Genomic DNA, 13,964 nt, shown 5'->3' on the forward strand with positions numbered 1-13,964 from the left:
CAAATTATCATTTTTGAGACACACACATCTGTAGTCAAGAAGTAAAAATAGAAAATCACCAAAGTGCACAAGAGATCCTCAGTCTGACTTTACCTTTCAGATGTTGATCAAGGGAAAAATGTGGAGAAATAATTTACACAACAAGTTGTTCTGATTTGCAATGCATTGCCTGAAAGGGTGTTGGAAGCAGATACAATTAATTCAAAATAACAGGGAGTGGGACCAACGGAAGAGATTTTTCAAAGAGCCAGTGCAGATACAAGGGCAGAATGGCCTCCTTTCAAGCCATAAGATTCCAAGTAACTATGTTACTGTGAATTTTCAGAATTTTGTATTTTTTTCATATTTTCCACGCTAACATCCCTCAACTTGATGAGCGCAAAAAACATTTTAAAAAGAGTAATCTGGACTGAGATAATGGCGAGAGTCAATCGGGAGCAGACATTAAGCAGCAGATGAAAACACAAATCCCTTCAAAGTATTTCTCACCAAGAAATCAATTTTGAAAGTTACCAAAAATTGTAATTCTACTGTAACCATAGAAGACGTTAGTTTGGGGGGGGGGGGGCGGAGGGGCGGGGGGGAACAGTGTTAAATAAGGTACTGAAACAGGATAATTACTAAAATGCAAACAGTTGAAGCTGAAGGGCCCCTGCTTGTTGCTCACACCGTAAGTCTCAGTGACTGATTCCAACATGTTAAGGTCATCAATACTCACTATTTAAAAAATATATATTCTTGTAACAACATTGAAGTACTTGCTGGTAAAGAAAGACTTGCATTTATATAACACCTTTCACACCCTCAGGACATTCCAAAGCGCTTCACAGTCACGAAGTACTTTCTGAAGTGTAGTTACTGTTGTAATGTAGGAAACACAGCAGCCAATTTGCACACAGCAAGATCCCACAAACAACAATGTGATCATGACCAGATAATATGTTTTTGATATGTTGATTGAAGGATAAATATTGACTAGGATACTGGGTAGAACTCACTTGCTCTTATGTTAAATAGTGCCATGGGATCTTTCACAACCACCTTAAAAAACAGACAGGGCCCCAGTTTAACATCTCATCTGATAGAGGGCACTTACCGACAGTGCAGCACTCCCTCAGTACTACACTGGGTGTGTCAGCCTAGATTTTGTGCTTAAGTCTCTGGAGTGGGACTTAAACCCATAACCTTCTGCCTCAGAGGCAACAGTGATATCAATTGAACCAAAGCAGGCACTTTTATGCTTTGATCATTACATTCCACATGCCGATACATTACATCAAGCATTTCTTCCCTCTCCATCTCCCCATCAGAAATGCCTTAGACAAAACCTAAGTGTGTGTGTATGTGTGCATAAAGAAGGTTGTGCACAGCTTGCTGTGTGTGTGCACGGACTGCACAGGGCCTAACAAGGTTCCATTCTTGCTGCGTATTTCGGAGCCATTACTTGCAGAGTAACTGTTCTGGGTTACCGTGCAAAGAATCTCTAAATGTGTTAATAAAAATGAAATGCGCGTGAAAGAATCCATTTCTTCGAACCTGCCTTTAATTTCCCCAAATGGCGAGGGACTCTGGATGCCAATTACTATGCAACCACCTCACACTACATTTGCACAGGTGATGATTTATAGCAGACCTCGATACATTTTCTGTCTTGACATTTTGCACTTCTATAATCACTGAAAAAAATAATGGTCTTGAGAACAGGATGGTTTAGAATTTGAAAAGAGTAATACAGGGCCAGCCAAGGGAATGGTACTTTTTTTTGTCAGTTCAACAGCACCACCAGCAGGCATTTGACAGTATTTCCATCATTTGGAACAATATTCCAAACGTTTCTGAAATTAATACATTCAAAAAAAGAGGAAAAGATTGAAAACAGAAGCCAAACGAGAAGCATAAGGAGACTAAGCTTAAATTAAAATAACACCTGCGATAGTAATGAACAGAACAGAAAGCAATAAAAGATTTTGGGTAACCAGAGGTTAAGTTCAGACCAATAAACTGAAACTGTCAAGCATATTTTAGATTAGATGTTAAGAGTAGAGAGCACATAACATATGGAAACCAATGTTGAAATTTCTTTTGAAAGACATAAAAGCATGGTGACCTCTACAGGTAGAACGAGGATGCAACAAGAACCTGAGAGGGGTGTAAGTATAATGGGAGACCAAAAAAAATTGAAACAACTGAAAATAAGATGGGGACAGGAGGTGGTCATTTTGCCCCCAAGCCTGGCCCACCATTTTATCAGATCAGGGCTGATCTATACCTCAAGTCCATTTACCTGCCTTTGCTTCACATCCCTTTATACCTTTACCTGACAAAAATCTCTCCCTCAGTCTTGAAGGCTCCAATTGTTCCAGCATTCTTGGAAAGAATTTTCTTGTTTTCTGCTACTCTTTGTTTGTGATAAAGTACTTCACGATTTCCTTGCTGAACGGCCTAGCTCCATGGATAGAAACATAGAGACAAGCAGGAAAATATGGTTTACAAGAAAGGGTATTCAGAGAAGAGAAATGGGTAAAGGATGCTGGGCAATATCTCACAGAATTGGCATAAGCAGAAAACCTTCACATGCTGAAAATCAGAGATAAAATTACAATGCTGAAAACGGAAAACACTCAATCTGGTCATTATTTGCTTTTCAGAGATAGGTGCATTAAAGTAGTGTAGATTTTTTAATTGATATTTTTAAAGTTTCATCTTAAATTAATGAGTTAGCAGCCCTGGGTTATGTGTATTCTACAGCTCTATAGAATTCCTCGCTTAAAGTGCCTAGGAGAGGCTTGATGCTTTACTGTAAAATTCAAGACATGGTCATTCCAGGAGTTGCTTCTATGGACCTCCGAGTGAACAGTTTTAGAGCGGTGCAGAAGGAGCCCTGGGAGCAGATTGCCTGATCAGCCTCGTGCCCACGTAGCTTGGACAGAAAAAAAACAATGTCTCCCTCACAAAAAGGATGCTGAAAACAATGACTGAGGCACCCTCTCTCAGAAAATCTGCTATCTGTCAAGTGGTAACAGATTGGTACAGCCATGGAATAGTGAGACTGAAGATCTGACAAATGATGTTGCGTTGAGAAAAACAGTGATGAATGCCGCAAGTGATAGTAAAATGAATGAAATACTGTCATTTGTATTCATTACTGCTCACAATTTCTCTTTTTGGTGACAGTACCAATTGCAATTATAATATTATTTCTGGTCAGGTTAGCAGAATTGCACAGAAATAACCCATGTACTCCAACTCTATTATCAGTTTCAATCTTATCCAACAGAAATGTTGAAAATGAATAAGTCAGTCAATGCCTGAAATAAAGAGAGAGAGACACACACACATCAATGTTTCAGATGGAAGCCAGGTTTGGGCAGCCTGAAATACTTTCCATCTCCAGCTTTTGCTGTTGTGATTTCAGATTTTTAGCATGTGTGGTTTTTCTCCTTATCCCAACTTTGCTAATATGGCCCAGCACCGATTCTCCATTCCTCCTCTCCTTTCAGTAGCCTTTTTTTAAAAGAATCTTTCATGGGATGAGAACATCGCTGACAAGGCCAGGATTTGTTGCCCACCCTTAATAGCTCTTGAGAAGTTGGTGGTGAGCTGCCTTCCTGAATTGCTGCAGTCAATCTGGTGTAGGTACACCCACAGTGCTGTTAGAGAGTGAGTTCCAGGATTTTGACCCAGCGCCAGTGAAGGAACGGTGATACATTTCCAAGTCAGAATGGTGTGTGACTTGGAGGGGAACTTGCAAGTGGTGGTGTTCCCAGCATCTGCTACCCTTGTCCTTCTAGGTAGTAGAGGTTGCAGGTTTGAAAGGTGCTGTTGTAGGAGCCTTGGTGAATTGCCATGGTTCAGCTGGTAGCACCCTCACCTCTGAGTCAGGAAGTTGTGGGTTCAAGTCTCACTCCAGAATTTAGTCACAACATTCTAGGCTGACACTCCAGTGCTGAGGGAGTGCAGTGCTCTGCTCTATCTGCCCTTGCAGGTGGATGTTAAAGATCCCTTTGCACAAACCATGGTTTCCAGCATGTCCTCTGCATTTCTATCCCTTTGGCAGTCCATTTCAGGTTCTATTCCTCCATTATCTTTCTCAACCATGTAAGGTTCTTGTTGCTTTCTCTTTCAAATGAAGAGGTTGTCTTGTTTCCACAAGCCTTTCAAAAAAACTGTGAGTAACTTCAACATCCCTTTGATTTTCAATCTATAATTTGCAATCTATAGATGATTTTTGAAAACGGAGGCTAGGTCTCAATTATTCGGTGGTAATGTACAATGTGGTACCAATTTATCAAGTTCCAGCCCTGGTCTGTGCTAGTGACACGACTGATCTCAGTGCCTCAGTTTAGGGAAGGAGATCTCTGTATAGCATTCAGGTGTGGGAACCATGACTGAATTTTCCCTTTCCTAACCCAGGGACACTCAGACAAGTATTGTATACCTACCACCATCCTAAATGGAATCAGCACAAGCTTATTCCTAGTCAGTGCTGAGTTGGCTGATCACAGCTTGGATAGTAGAGAGGGTGCCACAATTCACCTCAGTGATCCTCCGTCAGGGACAGGGGGAAAGGTTTTCCAAGATTCCTACTGCCATTCTGTGACATCTGCTCAGATATACACACAAAGGGCGGCATAGTGGCACAGTGGTTAGCACCGCAGCCTCACAGCTCCAGCGACCCGGGTTCAATTCTGGGTACTGCCTGTGTGGAGTTTGCAAATTCTCCCTGTCTCTGCGTGGGTTTTCTCCGGGTACTCCGGTTTCGTCCCACAGCCAAAAAAGACTTGCAGGTTGATAGGTAAATTGGCCATTATAAATTGCCCCTAGTATAGGTAGGTGGTAGGGAAATATAAGGACAGGTGGAGATGTTGTAGGAATATGGGATTAGTGTAGGATTAGTATAAATGGGTGGTTGATGGTCGGCACAGACTCGGTGGGCCGAAGGGCCTGTTTCAGTGCTGTATCTCTAAACTAAACTAAACTAAACACATGAACGGGATAAAGTTCAGCTGCGAAGCCCCCTACTGTCAAATAGCCATAACAACTAAGTTCACACATGAAGAGTGGCAACTTGAGTTAAGGTACCAGACAGCTGGTATCCAAGGAGTTGTGCACCAGCAGGAAAGGGTGAAAAAGGTAAACAGACTGAAAGGTGAACATATCTTAGTAACTATCAGTTCAGCTGAGGTCACAAGACATCTCAGAAATGAAATACAGCATAATCCCTGAACTGAAAATGTTCTATTAATTATTTTTTTAAAATATTTTAAACCTGATTGTCAAGTTTCAAGGTATTAAATGCAATTCATTTTAAGATATTAAAATCATAAATTATTTAAATAAATCTATTAAGTCCACAAATTTCTCACAATCTCACAGCTCAAATTTTCTTTGAATTCTAGAAGTCTTCAAAGTAAAATTTATTTTTTCAGAAGATTGGATCTGAACTCAAAGAAACAGTTGCGATCTTCCAAACCTGCTTTACCTTTTAGTGTTCATTATTCAGGGTAACCAGTAACTGCATTCTGTTATCTTTCTCCAGCAAACACAACCACTGACAACCTTCGAGTAACAGGTGACAAGGGGTAGGTCAGAGCTAGAAGATCGCAACCCTTCATCTACATTCAGAGCCAACCTCCTGACTATAAACTGGAATGTTCCGGTCCTTAATCTTAAAACAGGATCAGAATTAAAAATTAATCCGTCCCAGAGAACGGAAAATTAAATATATATTTAAAATATAACTTGGAAGGTTGTGTTAAATTTATTATTTTAAAGTTACTATACATTAAATAAATAACCTTTTAATTAACCGCTTCAATTCAAAATACCTGCTGACTCTACGTTACTGAAATTGCTGCTCTGGACTGAAGTGTCACATGTTCACCTCTTAGTGACATGAGATGTGGGTTGGAAGTGTGAGGTAGACATCAGGACTTTGTAAGAATAAAGATATGGAACTTTTTAAGAAGCTTTGGCATAAAAGAAACAGAAACTAATGGTGTGATCATGGTAATAAGAGTACAGCGGAGAGGACACTGCAGTGGATTGCTAAGCAAATGTATAGGGCAAGGAGTGTTATGCAGGGCTGATGAGGTCCTCTGTTCACACCCCATCTAGCTAGAACATCACTCCTCCGTCCCACCACCCACCCCAACCACTCACTTTCCCAGAGTGCCAAAATCTCAAAGATTTCGACACTTTATAACCTACATGGTGGAAGCATCAACAGTTTTAGCTCTCTCGTGATATACAGGGTTGTCACCTGTTGCCAAGCTGAAACCAGTTAAAAGATTTTTTCTTTGCTGTTGTTAACTTATTGAAAATCATAATCACTAGTTCACACCTCCATATCGAGAGACACAGATGTAAATGGAAAAATGTATTTATTTTCAAGATCAGATTTTGTATCTGGACTATGTTTAGAAATTCCAGAAAGGGTTCATCAAAAAATCAGACTGCCTGCTACAAAACTGCATGGCTGGCAAATCCACATCTGCATAACTATTCCAAGAGTTAAACTATTATCCAGTATTTCAAAGCACAGGGTGTTGTGCAATGTAAACATCACCTTCCTAGCTTGACTATAATTTGAATGGATTGTTATCTCAGCTGGTTGGCATCCTTCCATCTACGAAACATGGTGAACACGCAGCAAAAAATCCATTTAGGTGGGGTGTCTTCTCTTGGTGCATGTTGGTTGATGGCTGTGAAGGCCAATCCTCGAGAGGCAGGTTCTGCCACAAGTGCTGCAGAATGGATTGTGCACTCAGTGCGACATAACAAATTTCATCAGAGCTGTCCATGGTACCAGACAGGTGTTTGCATTACAATTAAAATCCAGCTTAGGGGGAATGTGATTGAAGATTTTTTTTAAATTATGTGGGGATTGGACACACTCCAATTAGATAGATTATTTGAAATGGATAGGAATGATAGGAGTAGAGGTCATGGAAAAGAATTAGGTCAGATACCAGTCATTACCATCTGGAAAAAGTTTCTATAGTCCTTTAAAATGCAACTTGACAAGTGTCTAAGAGGACAATTCCAGTTACAAAGAATTACACAGATATTAAAATACAATCCAGTTGGTATTTATCCTCTACAGGAGCAGTAGTCCAAATCCTTTGTGCCCTCTCAATTTACAAATCCCCATTACTTTAACAACCTATCTAACCTAATTTAAAAATTGACATGGTATCTGTTTCAGTTGCTAACTCTGATACTGTATTCCACAGCCTTACAACTCCCTATGTAAAAAGGTTGCTCCTGTCCCCTATCCATAAATACTCACATTTAACCTTATAGCTATGTTCCCTCATTCTAGACCTCAATCATGTGAAAATGTTTCTACCAACTCTGCCCCATTCCTTCATAATTTAAAACATCTCTATTAAAATTGCCCCATGATTTCAATTATTCTAAGAAAAACAGCCACAATTTTTCAAAATCTTTATGTGTATTGCTATGTGTTTCCTCATGCTGCACTAGGCAGCATCCTTGTGTATCTGCATTAATGCCTCTTTATTACCTCGACATCCTTCCTACAGTGCAGGGCCTAAACTGCAAATAGAACGCCAACTCTCGTCTTACAAAGGTTTTACACAGATTCACCATTACTTCTTGTTTTTTTTTTCTATATTCTATACCTCTCACTATAAAACCCAGGATACCTCTAGCATTTTATGGCCCTATTCACTTGAGCTGTTCCTTTTCAAGGGCTTATGAACCTGTAGCACCAAATCCACATCGCCCAACTTTTCCCCATTGAAAGTATAATCACCCGGTTTTCACCTCTTTTTAACCATCTCACATTTACTGATATTAAATTCCATCTGCCACTTCTTTGCTCATTCTACTCTTATAACTTCCTTTTGTTCTCAGGATTATTTGCCATGCCTCCTATTTTAGTATCATTGGTACATTTCGTAGCACTCCCTCTGGACCAATGTAGCCAGTGAACAGAGGCAGTCCCACACAGAAACCTGTAGGACACTGCCGCATACGTCCAACCACTCTGAGAAATCGCCCTGAACTTCGACTTTTCATTTCCTTATGAAGTTTTTAATCCAATTTGTTACTCTCTCCCTGACTCCAACCCCTTTCATCTTCTCCAATACTGTTCTATGTGATATCAAAAGCTTTCTGAAAGTATAACGCATCCACCATATCTGTCAACTCTGCAAAGAATTCTTTTGTCCAATGATTCAGGTTTTGAGCACAATTTTCCTTCTGAAATCCATCTTGGCTGCTTCTAATTATTTCCTCTTCATCTAGAGGGGGAAATTGTTTGGAGATTAAAACTAGGGGGCAAAGTTTAAAAATAAGGGGTCTCCCATTTAAGACAGAGATGAGGTGAATTTTTTTCTCTCAGATAATCATGAGTGCGTGGAACTCTCGTCCCCGGAGAATGGTGGAGGCAGGGTCATTGAATATTTTTAAGGCAAAGGTAGACAGATTCTTAACAAAGAAGGGAGTCAAAGGGTATCAGGGGTAGGAAGGAAAGTGGAGCTGAGCCCACAAACAGTTCAGCCATGATATTATAGAATGGCAGAGCAGGCACAAGGGACCAAATAGCCTAAGCCTACTCTTCATTCGTATGTTTGTTAGCAGACTGGCATGAATTATGCGTACCGACATTCTTCTGTCGACTGCTTGGTTATTTTAGGGTGGGGAAACTTTCCTCTTCATGCAAATAGATTCATATAAGAGTTTGAGTAGCCAGACATAAAGTTGAAATCCACACTCACATTAATTTTCATTGAATTCAAGTTGATGATGCTAACAGGTCTTGATGTCTTGATTTAGGAAATGTTTTAATCCAACAATGAAACAACAGGACTAAAAATGGTTCTTTCCACAAAACTACGAACAGGGCACAAACAACAAGTAAGCAGCATAAATCGGACTGAATTGCCTTACCGTTGACATCCAGGTTGCCAGAGACTAAAGGCCAAGTCTGGGATGACAGCAAACTCCCAGTTTTCCTGAATTTGTGAAAGGTTTTTCTCTACTTTTTGTTTTACCTTTAACCAGGTGGTTGCTTTCATAAGATTATTACACCATTGACTGGATGGGGCAGGCTTGAATCTAGTTGATAGTGCAGTGTTAATTACTTTTGCTTGCCATTCTGTTTGTGTGCTTGCATGTCAAATAGCTGCCAATGTACCAACCTGCATTGACTATTGCATCAATTTCCAGCTTGGTGATGTCCTCCTGCAACAGTGAAAGCTTTTGATTCATGATATCGTCCTTCTTGTAGTGGGATAACGGCTGTTTAAACATTTGTTCTGCATAAACAAAATGTAGGAAAAATTAGATAATTACTTTACAGAACCATCACAAAGCTAAATCAGGAGTGTTCAACTGCTTTTTGAGCAAAAGTCTCTGGGCACAAACAGCAAACACTTGCCATACTTTCCACCAGAACAATTTAATAGAAAATTAGCATCTTACACTTTCCAACAACATAACTAGACAGCAACTGTACGAAAATTGAATGGTCTTACAGAGTAGAAAGAGAACCTTGCTTTTGTATGGTGTTTCTCATGTCCTCAGTACATCCCAAAGCATTTTAAAGTCAATGAAGTACTTTTAAAATTGTAGGCAAACGCAGCAGCCAATTTGCATGCAGCAAGGCCCCACAAACAGCAATGACATAAATGGCCAGATAATGGGATCATGCTGCACCAACCTTATAGGGATATAATGTGTACCTAAGGGTCCAAAAGGCGGGTGCCGTGTACGTGTACATTCCACACCAGAAATGCGTCACCTGCCACATTAGTAATGGTTCCTTTGTGGATGCACAGCTGACAGAGGATTAGGCCCTTTCCATATGCAAAGAGATGGGTCTCACACCTGTTCAAAGCTCCCTTTGCAAAATTTGATTCTCATGCTCTAAGCATGCCGCAGTCAGTTTCTTCAGGCATTTGGCAGCCAAACCAGAGATCCTTAAAGGAACTGCTCAAGACTGCCACCAGAAAGTTAAGTTTGGACTGTTTTACTTATTAAATCCAGGGTTGCCTGCCAGCCATCGCTCACCCCACTCCCAAACCCTCCCCTCTCTCAAGCCTTTCCTAATTATTTTGCTGCCTTCTGGGACTGGAGAGCTGCCTTGGGGGCTGCAATCAGCATTTATAGTTAGTTAGTAACAAGAAAATGAGGCCAATAGACCAATTGGCTATGGTCCTCCACCAGCTTCATTAGATATATGTAGTATGCGCTGCACCAGATCCAATTTCTAGGCCAATCTGTTTTAGTGATCTTGGTTAAGGGATAAACATTAGCCAGGTCACCAGCAGCCTGCTCTTCCTCAACTAGTGACATGGGATCTTTTACAACAGGGGCAGACGGGCCTCCAAAAGATGGCTCCTGATGATACAGCACTGAAGTTTTTTTTCCCTTATTCTTTCATGGGATTTGAGCGTTGCTAGCAAGGTCAGCATTTGTTGCCCATCCCTAACTGCCCTTGGACTGAGTGGCTTGCTCGGCCATTTCAGAGGGCAGTTAATAGTCATTGCCGTGGGTCTGGAGTCACATGTATGGCAGATTTCCTTCCCTAAAGAACATGAGTGAACCAGATGGGTTTTTAAGACAATCGATGATAGTTTCATGGCACCATTTCTGAGACTAGCTTTCAATTCCAGATTTTTATTAATTAATTGTATTTATTAATTAATTGAATTTAATTCCACCAGCTACCATGGTAGGATTGGAACCCATGTCCCCAGGGCATTAGCCTGGCCCTCTGGAATATTAGTCTAGTGACATTACCATTATGCCACCGTCTCCCCGGTAGTAGAAGCCTAGCTCATGTGCTCAAATCGCTGGAGTTGGGCTTTTATTTATTTTATTTTACTTTTTATTTAGAGATACAGAACTGAAACAGGCCCTTCGGCCCACCGAGTCTGTGCCGACCAACAACCACCCATTTATACTAACCCTACAGTAATCCCATATTCCCTACCACCTACCTACGCTAGGGGCAATTTACAATGGCCAATTTACCTATCACCTGCAAGTCTTTGGCGGTGGGAGGAAACCGGAGCACCCGGCGAAAACCCACGCGGTCACAGGGAGAACTTGCAAACTCCGCACAGGCAGTACCCAGAATTGAACCCGGGTCGCTGGAGCTGTGAGGCTGCGGTGCTAACCACTGCGCCACTGTGCCACCCAAAAAATATGCGGCTTGAACCCACATATTTCCTAAACTTTAAACTAGCCTAGAAAAAACATATTTCAATCAAAATGGAGTCAAGTTTGACTTTACCAAAGTACACAATAATTTACAGTGCACACACAGAGTTATGTTCGCAGAACTAGATGACACCACCTTTTGGTCTACCATGAAACTGCAATACAAAGCAATGATTGAAACATTCCACTGTCAATTTTTGTAAATCAAATAATACCCCTGCTGCCCCAACCCCATTCTATAAGTTTGTACTATCCAGCAGGGGGTCATTGCATTGTGGTCAGTGTTAGGAACCCCAGCTGATATTTATTTTTCCCGTGTAACCCATGGGCACTGAAGCAAATAGTCATACGCTCACCACTGTTCCAGCTAAGATAACTATTAACTTAAGTCAACCTATTCTGCTACCCACATTAAAAGCTCTGCTCCCCAAAATCAAAAACACTAATATTTCTAAAAGAAACTATTGTGAGATTGAGGGTTTACTGTTGTAGGCAAGACAGACCTATACGTCTGTCAGTAAGAACAGACTTTTAATTCCTGACGGTACATTTAATTTTTTTTTAGGAGAAACTCTTGAACTGTGAAACTGTGAGACTGTGATGGTAAGACAATTAAATAAAATTCTCATCAGAATGGCTCTCTAATGGTTTCTGTTCAGCCTTCCACAAGCAATTTGATCAAATTAACAATGTCATTGCATTTATATAACAGTTCTTAAACTGTGGAAATCTCTCAATTATTACCAAGTGATACAAATGAGTCTATAAGTGGTAAAAAAAATATCCATTTTGCATTTCATTAAGTGGTTTAATAAAATTCTAAATCTCTTTACAAACATTTATGGGAAATCCTTTCTTTATTACTGAGTGAAATGAAAGTAGTTATAGAAATGATAAAGCTGGTGCCCATCTGAAAGTTTAAAAAATGTTATCTATTCTTTATTGTGCAGTTAGTTGAATTATACTCTGATCCATGCTAACTTCTAACAGTATTTTCCCTCCACATTGTTTATTTTCTCCCTTGCGCTCTGCAGCAAAGGTGTGAGCAGGAGACAATTTGGTGAAGCTAATCTCAATCCAAGGGCAATTCACAGAATCGTAAAATTGTGACAGCACAGATGGCGGCCATTTGGCCCATCGTGTCTGCACCGGCTCTGCGGCCGAGCAATTCACTTAGTGCCATTCCCCCGCCTTCTCCCCATAACCCAGCACATTCTTCCTTTATTATCACTTATTATTATAGTTATTATAACTTATACAATTCCCAAAACCAATAGAGTGAGAGCAATGAGTAAATGATTGGGAAAAAAATTGAAGATTTGAACCAGTGGAATTGAAATCAATGTAAACAGTAGGTTATAATACCAACAGCACATATTCTCAGCACATCTCTGCTTCTTGACAGCACTGATGAGCACACTACACCTCTGATCAGTTTGAAGTGTTGAGATGATTTTTTAAAGCCACTTCACACATGAATGATACTTGCACTGAACATCATGGTTCAACAAAAGCAATTGAATACAATGTTCTATTTCCTCGATTGTGATCCCTCATTATCTAGCTAAATACACGCAGAAAACATGATAAATACCATATTAACTTCTATTCTGTGTTTGAATGAATCACCCCATTCCGAGGAGACAGCACCATTATTGCACTATTAAGACAGCATAGAGTAAAAGGAGGGGATTCCCTATTACATTTGTTAGCTTAGTGGCAACCAAGAGATTGTGACTCCAAACCCCACCACGGCAAAGTGAAACTGCATTCAATAAAGCTGGATTGTGGGCTGTCACCAGGAGCAAAGAATGATCATGAAAGCTGTTGGATTTTCATAAAACAAATAGACTATGGTTCAGTAATGTCCTTCAGGGAAGGGAAACTGTTACTGCTACCTTGTTTGGCCCACATACAACTACAGTTCCACACTTTGTAGTTGACTCAATGTCTTCCTGACACCTAGAAATGGACAATCCATACTGCCTTGCTTGTGTCGTCCATGGCCCAAGAACAAATAATTTTAAAAGTCTATCCCAGAAATCAATTTAATACATACTGCAAATAAAGACTTAGTTGATGTTCAGATGGCAACAGAATTATTTTTTCCTTTGACAGATTCTGCACCAATAAAAACGGGAACAAAGGAATTCCAAGCTTACAATGGCATGGTCGAAAATATTTTTTCTGTTCCTTTTTTTTGGACGAAAGGAAGGTTTGGTAGTGGAGTTTCCTAAGAGTTGGTGTTAAGGCCCTTGCTCTTCCTGATATATATTAATGACCTGGACCCTGGTGCACAGGGCACTATTTCAAAATTTGTGGATGACACGAAACTTAGAACATTGTAAACTTTGAGAAGGATCGTGTAGAACTTCACAAGGACATAGACAGGTTGATGGAATGGGTAGACAAGTGGAAGATGAAAATGAATACAGAAAAGTGTCAAGTGATTCATTTTGATAAAAAGAACACAGAGACACAATATAATATAAAGGGTACAATTCTAAAGGGTGTGCAGGTGCTGAGCATTAATCTATTAATTGTATATCAATGGTTTGATTATATGCAGGTGGAGGGTGTTAATTGGGGTCTTACTTGAGCACTTATAAGCAGACACTTACTGAGACTGGTGGTTTTGAGTGAGGAGCTACATGTTTGTAATCCTTTTACTCTGCACAATAAATGTGAAATTGAGTAAAGATAGGCTCCAGCATTATCATTCCATAACAAGCTTTCTGGAGTTTAACATGGTAGCAGAAATGGTTGCT

The 13,964-nt window shown here is 40.2% G+C and overlaps 1 protein-coding gene across 1 annotated transcript in view; it reads right to left on the reverse strand.

Moving 5' to 3' along the window:
- Window positions 1–13,964, reverse strand: part of LOC137356091 (ADP-ribose glycohydrolase MACROD1-like) — an 866,553-nt gene that overhangs the window by 830,463 nt on the left and 22,126 nt on the right. Inside the window, exon 3 of the mRNA XM_068021901.1 lies at window positions 9,171–9,287. Within this exon, the coding sequence (XP_067878002.1) occupies window positions 9,171–9,287 (117 nt within the window). The remainder of the gene's footprint in view (window positions 1–9,170; window positions 9,288–13,964) is intronic.

Source organism: Heterodontus francisci, chromosome 44 (genome assembly GCF_036365525.1).
Source record: "Heterodontus francisci isolate sHetFra1 chromosome 44, sHetFra1.hap1, whole genome shotgun sequence".
Classification (NCBI taxonomy): domain Eukaryota; kingdom Metazoa; phylum Chordata; class Chondrichthyes; order Heterodontiformes; family Heterodontidae; genus Heterodontus; species Heterodontus francisci.